At 40.8% G+C, this 7,994-nt stretch overlaps 2 protein-coding genes across 4 annotated transcripts; one reads left to right on the plus strand and one right to left on the minus strand.

Annotated features, from left to right (window-relative positions):
- Nucleotides 1-1,251: 1,251 nt before the first annotated feature.
- On the minus strand, nucleotides 1,252-4,414 carry rrp15 (ribosomal RNA processing 15 homolog). 2 transcript variants are annotated; one of them, XM_043260019.1, is made up of 5 exons: nucleotides 4,258-4,414; nucleotides 3,371-3,681; nucleotides 3,188-3,285; nucleotides 2,895-3,081; nucleotides 1,252-2,145 (listed from the first exon to the last, which is right to left on the minus strand). In XM_043260019.1, exons 1-5 carry the CDS (start codon nucleotides 4,304-4,306, stop codon nucleotides 1,972-1,974), a joined length of 819 nt encoding a protein of 272 aa, XP_043115954.1. In that variant the 5' UTR covers nucleotides 4,307-4,414; the 3' UTR covers nucleotides 1,252-1,971. The 2 variants fall into 2 exon arrangements, with proteins under 2 accessions (XP_043115954.1, XP_043115953.1); XM_043260018.1 differs by having other exon boundaries at nucleotides 1,252-2,148.
- Nucleotides 4,415-4,516: 102 nt separating this feature from the next.
- Nucleotides 4,517-7,563, plus strand: LOC122360124. Of its 2 annotated transcripts, none has more exons than XM_043260472.1 (2): nucleotides 4,517-4,703; nucleotides 5,932-7,563. In XM_043260472.1, exons 1-2 carry the CDS (start codon nucleotides 4,685-4,687, stop codon nucleotides 7,377-7,379), a joined length of 1,467 nt encoding a protein of 488 aa, XP_043116407.1. In that variant the 5' UTR covers nucleotides 4,517-4,684; the 3' UTR covers nucleotides 7,380-7,563. The 2 variants fall into 2 exon arrangements, with proteins under 2 accessions (XP_043116407.1, XP_043116408.1); XM_043260473.1 differs by lacking the exon at nucleotides 4,517-4,703 and adding an exon at nucleotides 4,726-5,188.
- Nucleotides 7,564-7,994: the final 431 nt, after the last annotated feature.

Genomic DNA, 7,994 nt, shown 5'->3' on the forward strand with positions numbered 1-7,994 from the left:
GAGCTAAACTAAGCTGGATTTCCAAGAGCAGGACTGGGCTCCAATGACTAAAGTAAAAACTAGCAGTAGAGTTGGCATCAAACTAGATGTGGGACTATGTGGGATCAAACCTCCAAAGTACCACCAAAAATGCACCACCTTTAACTTTGAACACCCCTTTCAGTTTTAGCTCTTTTAATGAGCTGATTTATGTGTTTGATTGGGAGGTCACTGATCTACTGCTCTTCGTTCCAATGCAGACTTGTTTGGGGGTCTTGGGGCCCAATAGCATACATTAGCTTCACTTTATCTTACAATACACTTACTTAAGAAAATAGCTGATAATATAAGGTATCTAGATGGGTAAGTGTTATATCATGGGCTGGTTCCAGGGTTAGTATCTATTTATTACCTAGTTATAATAAGTACATGGTATATACATGCGGAAAAGGGCTGTACAATAAAATGATACTGCTACCCATAAACTCTTTTATTGATGTGGCAAAATTAAATTTTTTTTATTATGTGCATATCCCACAATCCTGTGCGTTTCATCCTGTGAAGGTTGAGCTACAACAAAAAACAAAGATGGCCTCTGAAAGCTGTGTTCGTGGTCAGTTTGGCCGTAGATGCTTATTTCTATCATTTTGCACTTTTGATGTTATTTCTACTGAGAAATCGGCGTTATGGTAATCCAGTATTCAGTCAGAACACGTTCTAGCGATGACCATTTTGTTATTGGCCTGTCTGAAATCAGTTTCATGAGATGCCTTAGCGCAAAAACACTGCCTGCAAGACTTCCGGGTGCTTATTTTTACTCGAATCCTTATTGAAAAGATCTGAACAAGGACTTCAGGATTAATAAGAGTGTTGTGGGAGGTCATAACACCCCGGGCTAAAACAAAGTTACAGCACCTGGCTTTCTGGTTCGATCGTACCTCTTTAGCACCAGACAGACTTCAGCCCTGCTCCACTGTCCTGCAAAGTTCGTTTCCAACCTGAATCCCTGCATTTTTTGCAAGCAAGAGCGTGTTGGAGCTAGACCCTTCAGTACAGGAGCAGGGTTAAAGAACATGTCCACAGTCAATGACGGGTTTCCAAAAACAAAGCAAGTTAAAGTATAAAAACAACTCAATTGAGGTAAAGCTTCAAGCATAAAAGGGTTCATGGGTTTAGGCTACAGGCCTGTACAAATATTTGGCATATTTGAATAGACACTGAATGATATCGAATGTGCATTATATCTGTAAGAAATAAAGATGACCAAATAAATTGCGAATAACTTGGGTTTATTTCTCAGCTGTGGTGGTTACAGCATCCTTCCAGTCTATACAGCAATCCCTTTCATTTTTCAGAAAGCGTGATGATGGGAATGTGCGTGTTATCAATGCATCCGACCAACCTGGAAACCTTGAAGGAACTTCAGCTCGCAGCAAGAGGTCATCGAATGAAAACTGTTAAACTGACTGACCTGCAGTCTTGTGAAACTCTTCTTAGATGGATTTGTGCCCAGAAAACAACAACAACAACAAAAAAAGGCAGTTATGAACACTTTCTTTCAGTCTGCATAAAGCAGCCTTACTAATGTGGCGATGGTTCATAAAAAAAAAAAAAAAAATTACTATTTAAAAACGGCTCCGTTCAAATAAATATGCATGTAAATATGGCCCCTAAAAACCCTACAAATTAATGCATTCATGAAAATGTGCACTGAATGAATACCTGAACTGCAAAAAAAAAATTCCCAAGTATTTTACGATTCTTAAATCAAGATGCATGAAACATTTATTTAGCAAAATACACATCTATATACAGAAAAAGAGGTTCGGCTAGATGCCCTCCAAAAATACTAGAACACCAACATGGAGCTCAGAGCAACATAAGTGTCTCTCCCACGATCAGGTGAAGCTCATTCTTCTCTCTCTGTGCAGGGTCTCTGTAAGAACACTTGGAAGTGTGCACTAGATGACGCACGCGTGCAGTATCGATGGATCAGTCTGATTCGCTGCTGTAGTCTTCAGCGGGCTCGAGGTTGTCTTCTCTTCCCACTTTTCCTCCACCGCGCTCTTCGTCGCTCTCCTTATCCCAGTCCTTCATGGACGTGCCCATCATGAAATCATCCCTCAACACGCTCCAAGATGAATTCTCCGCCTTCACTTCTACAGGCTGCTAATGTCACAAAGAAAAAAAAACGTGCTAATGTTAGGCCTATATTTTTTACATTAACAAATTAATTCAGCCGCATGTAAGCAGTGCCACCAAGTGGACACGGTGACTGAAATGAAGAAAAGTTAAAGAAGGACATTTCTACGTCATGCTCAGAAATCATTTTACATAAACGAAATCTTATAATTAAATAGTACATAGACATTTAATAGCAAAGGAGGACTGATTAAGGACATGATTTCTGATGATTTTTTTGAGAGCAATGCCTTTTACTAAATCAATGCCGTTATTTTAAAATTAACAAAAAATGGCAATCGCCCAAAATTTTATTCGTTTATATTGTTGATTCAAAAAGAATATTTCACAACACAAAACAAATCTACTATTACAAAGACCTTTTAGTAGTCGTTTACATATGCATTTTCATTATTTATATTAGTTTCAGATATTGTTTTGAACTCTAATATATTTATTTTTAAGGTTTTATTAATTCAATACTTCAGCTTAGAAATATTTCCAGTATTTCCATTTTTAAGTGTTTTTTCAATTTTATTTATTTATATTTTAATTTAATAATTATAAAAATATATAAAAAAAAAATTTAATTGGCAAAATTAATAATAAATAAATAATAAAACAAAAAATACAAATAATAATAAAATAATTATTTTAGTTAATAACACTGGTAAAGAGTACATTTTGACTTGAAACAAAAAAGCTGTGCTATGTGAAGGAAAGAAAAATCTCACCACTTTCTCTTTTTTGATGGCCGCTTTGTGAGCCACGTCTGCTCCTCTCAGGACATCAATGAAGTCCTTCTTAGTCACGGAGGACAGAATTTTGGACTTTTTTCTCTCTGAACCCCCAACTTCCTTTATCCTCTCATCCACGTCCTTCTGATGTTTCTTCACAGCGTTGAACAACTGCACCACACCTCTACAGATATCATAAGACACATAAAAATACTACGACAGAACGAAAAACTGAAAAACAAAGAGGCTAAATTGCTTGGATAATTATGTGGAGCAAAAGCTGGTTTCACCTGGTAGCAATTCTCTGCAGGTTCCTCTCGTTCTCTCGGTCTTGAACCACGTTAGGCTTCTCTCGACACATGTTCTCCCACGCTCGTTTCTTATCGATCTGTCAAAAAATAAAGAAAAGTCGGCCTCTTTAAACATAAAAGCTGACCAAAAAAATATTTAGAAATCTTTAAATGTAAGTTTACCTGTTTCTTTTTCTCCAGACGCTCTTTCTTCAGCTTCTCTTTGATCTTGTCCAGCTCTTTGTTCTTCAGGAGGATGCTGGGTTTGCTGTCCGGAGTTTTCTTCCCCAGGATTTTGGCCATGGCCTCAGCCCAGCCGGCGTTGGGATTTTCCGCTGCATCTCCATTCTGTTCTTCTTCACTCTCTCTATTCTCGTCGCCGCTGTCTTCTACGTCACTTTCCACATCAGACCGCTCCTGGTCACTTCCTGCTCCACTCTCTCCATCCTCTCCATCATTACTGAGGCTGTCATCAGAAACTCCAAACTCCTCCTCTGCTCGTTCACATCACACATAAAATAGATCTCATGTGTCAACAAAATCATACATTTATTAAAATGATAAATTCATCATTTTTCTCCAAGCACCTGTGATGGTATATCAGTGAAAACATGTTTTTCCTTTTCTTAAGAATTACTTCATCTAAAGACTGCTTGTGCATCTAAATTGTGGCGATATATATACTGAATGGTGGAAAAAAAATCTCAGTATTTACTCCTTACAGTTAGAATTACAAAATATATTACGTGTACGGTATTTCTGGGTGGAGATGGACCCTTGCCATAGTTGAAAATATCCGAGATAACCCAAGCATAGCATCGTTAAAAAAAGACAACAACGTCAAAAGAAATGAATAATTATTGCACAGAGGAGGAATTCGTCTGTTATATATTTTCTAGTGCAAAAACGAGATCAAGTTGGATCACTGTAATATCCCTCTGCCGGTTATAGCTGTTGAGCACACTTTTAATTAAGAAATCAGTAAACTATTTATACTGTCGATTCATGTCATAATGGCACACTATGTGTGCTACATCATAATTTGACAGCAAAACAGCTTAATTTCTCACCATCTCCTTCTTCGACAACGACATGTGGCTTCTTCGCGAGCGTCGCCATCTTTAATGATATTTACGAGTCCTTCCTAAACAGTCCGTGTGAAACAGGAGGCGCTCGCGAAAGGTTCCGCGCCTCTTTAGTTTAGAGAGAGTGTGTGTGTGTGTGTGTGTGTGTGTGTGTGTGTGTGTGTGTGTGTGTGTGTGTGTGTGTGTGTGTGTGTGAGAGAGAGAGAGAGAGAGAGAGAGAGAGAGAGAGAGAGAGAGAGAGAGAGAGAGAGAGAGTGAGTGTGAGTGTGAGTGAGTGAGTGAGTGAGTGAGTGAGAGAGTGAGCTATCAGAGACAGAGCTGCTGTCTCAGCTCCTGAGGTGTACTGAAGAAAAGAGCCGCCTGACATCTTCACACTCAAGTGGAAGGACTTCACCTGTTTGCTCTGGTCACCATGGTCCCATCACAGCAGAGTAAGACAAAAACCTGATCGACACATGATGAAAATTAGCCTTAAATCTAAGAGGTCGAAGCTGTATTTAAACATTAAGTACACGTTTACATGGATGTGTTTTAAAGCTTGTGCGTTGATGCGTTGGATTCCTGACGTGTTATGATATCTGCAGCAGTTTGTCTCTTTATTTGTTCATTCCTAAAATATGCTCATTTAACATGAAATTAAAATAGTGATGCATTCATGAAAAGAAGCTGTTGCATAGGTTTTGTTGACTGAAATTAAAACCTATGTTGTTACATTCAGCTTTTACTCCAGCCTGCATGTGGACACAATATACACATCAGCACCATGTTGCATAGCACCTGGACAAACAGGCTCATCATGTTTCAGTGAACTCTCTTTCCTCTGGATAAAAAGGTCCCACTTTGGATTAGGCGGCCTTGAAGGGATAGTGCACCCACTAATGCCATTAATTACTCACCTTTGTGTCGTTCCAAACACGTAAGGCCTTCATTCATCTTCGTAACGCAAACAAATTGCTTAAAATTGATTCCGAGGACAAATGTTTCTACGTGAAATAAAGCGACAAACAAAGTCCGTTAAAATGACATAACGCTACTATATATTTTACGGTACAATATATTCTAAGCCGCTCTTCTTTGTTAAAATCATTAGCCTTTAAAATATGATGTCCAGTTCTTTCACATATAGAGAGCTTTTACATAGATGAAAAATATGCCAAGGACGAATACAAACTCTTTAGCAGCTGGAAATCTATATCAGGGAAGAATGGGACCAAACTCCAACACCAAAACTCCAGAAACTCATCTATTATGAGTAAAATATTGGCTCATGTGATTTTGAAAAAACCTTTAGTTTTCATTTTATACAAATAAAGAAAAATTTGGGTTGTAGTCTGTTTAGAAGAAAGCATTGTTGACCCTGTTGGACAATTTTAGCAGCTCCATTTAATAACAGTAGAGACACACTTTCGGTTTAGTACTAGGCTTGTGGTAAAAAGTTGACATCATTGTTTTTTAACATGTAAGCCTTATCCGAATTAATCTATTAGAATCTCATCTGCTTAAAATATAACTGGGTCTAAATCAGATAGGCCTGGTATAGACAGAACCAATGGAACCAACCATTTAAGCCCATAACGTTGCCTACATTGGCCCCCAACATGAAATACTGGCTGGGCTAATGCAACACAATTTAACAAATGTTTCTTAACTTTTTTCCAGGGACCATGAGCCCAGTGATGGAGTCTGCGAAGGGCTTTGTTCTTGGAGCAGTGGCTGGAGGAACTCTGGGAGCCACTGAGGTACCGGTGAATCGAGTTATGCAAGAGATCATCTCAGGAGCCCGACTGAAACCCGTTATGTCCGGCATTAAGAGCATCGGGGCTCTGGGACTGGGTGCTCTTCTAGGAACTACCGCGCTCGTCACATCAATGACGCTGGTGGTCACGGGGGTCACCGTAGCCGCTTCCGTGGCCTTGTTTCTATTGAGATGGAGGAAGAGTGAGGGATGGGCGGCAGCAGGATTAGCTGCGGCTCTCACCGCGACTTCCAGCGGCGCAGCTCTAGGGACCGTCATTGAAAAACTGAGCACGAGCTACGGGATGGTCAGCCTGCTCTGGGCTCTGGGGGTCTTTACAGTCTTGAAACTACTGATGCACTTCTTCGTCAAGTATACGTTCACAGAACGGGAATTCTGTGGATCGATCACCGATGCTACTAAGAGTGAGCGAGCAAGACTACTTGCTTGGGAAGTAGATCTAAGACAGCGGGCTGCACTGGAATTGGAAAAGAGGATCGAGATGAAGCAACCAGAAGAGGACGGTCTGTCTGCTTGGGAGGCCCAACGAAGAGAAAGAGAAGAAATGAAGAGACAGCAGAGGAAGGCCGTTGAGCTGGAAACGCAGCAGAGGACTTCTCGACGACAACTGCTCAAAGCCGTGGCCAAATACATGGAGCTCCTTGCATTTTCGGGCATTCCCATGACTGTGACCGCTTTTGTGACCGCCGGCTTTGGCATGTTTGGATTCGGCGATTACAGGTTTGTGTTCGTTGTGCTGTTAGTCGTGGTGTTGGGCATGTCGTTTTGGCTCATGAGTTCCAGGCGCTTGAACTTTTGGATGCTCATGGGATGCATGGGAATGTTCGCCACCTTTGCCGTTTCCGTGCTGACCGTCCACGCCGGGCAGGAGGTGGCGGGCGTGTCTGTCAGAATGCGCTTGGCAGGACGAAACATAAGCAAGGAGAACATCAGCATCCGGATGAATCGCGCGGCCTCCGTACAGGCGCTCTCTGCAGGATTCTTCGTGTCAGAAGTCTGCCAGGTCGGTTTAGGGGCCGCCGTCGGCGGTCCAGTGGCGCGAGAGGCTGGAGGAAAGGTGGTTTTGTGGGCGTCTGTAAGCGCGGCGGCTGTTTTGTCGACGGTGGAGGTGTCGTCGCAGATGCTGGGAGTTGGCGGTAAGGCGGGGGCTTTGCTCGGGGCGGCTGGAGCTGCCGGAGTGTCTCTGGGAGGAGCTGCAGCCGTGGCAGTGAAATCGGACTCATGGGGAGGAACAATAGGAACCACTGCTGGCATGATCTTTGGCTTATTGATGTTTAGAAAGTGCGACATTGTTAACACTGGGCTTCAGATATGTGTGGCATACCTGTTTGCTATGACAAAACTCTACTGAAATGCTATGATGTACGGTAACTGCTCTTTTTAGTACTACATTGGAAATAATCAATCATCAATATGTTTTTTTCTTTCTCTGACCTCCATGTTCTTACTATATCACATTTTTGTCTGTCTGTGTTTGGTCTAAAGGTTCATTAAACTGCCTTGTATGATAAATAAATAAATGGATTCGGTGGAAACATTTTGTGAGAAGTTTAGATTAATTTTTGGAGAATATACTGCAGTAAAAGGTGCTTGAAAATGCTATAGAAGAACCTTTTTGTCTGAATGGTTCCATATGTCTCACAAAAGGTTCCCAAAAGAAGGTTCTTCAATTTTACAAAGATAAGAAAGAGATGTTTTTTTTTAAAGAACCTTTGAATGAATGGTTCTTTGAGGAACCAAAATAGTTTTTTTCTGTGGCATCGCCTTTATTTTTGAAAGTATAAGTTCACTTTTTTTTTAAGTGTAGAAATACAAGAAAGGTAACAACTTGACTCAACACAATTCTGTAAATTAAGATAAAAAATAATAATAACATAAGTGACCACTAGAGGGAGGTAAACACCATGACAATCAGCGAGACTGTCTTCAGCCACTCTACATCAAGATCAATCAGGACAGATATCTG

The sequence above is a fragment of the Puntigrus tetrazona genome, chromosome 16, assembly GCF_018831695.1.
Source record: "Puntigrus tetrazona isolate hp1 chromosome 16, ASM1883169v1, whole genome shotgun sequence".
NCBI lineage: Eukaryota > Metazoa > Chordata > Actinopteri > Cypriniformes > Cyprinidae > Puntigrus > Puntigrus tetrazona.

Bases quoted from the DNA above. Each gene is read 5' to 3' on its own strand.
- rrp15 (XM_043260018.1), bottom strand. From the start codon at position 4,306: ATGGCGACGCTCGCGAAGAAGCCACATGTCGTTGTCGAAGAAGGAGAT. The intron at 3,286-3,370 runs GTAAACTTACAT...ATTTTTTGACAG, and splicing joins GTCTGGAGAAAAAGAAACAG to ATCGATAAGAAACGAGCGTG. The intron at 3,082-3,187 runs GTGAAACCAGCT...TGATATCTGTAG, and splicing joins CTGCAGAGAATTGCTACCAG to AGGTGTGGTGCAGTTGTTCA.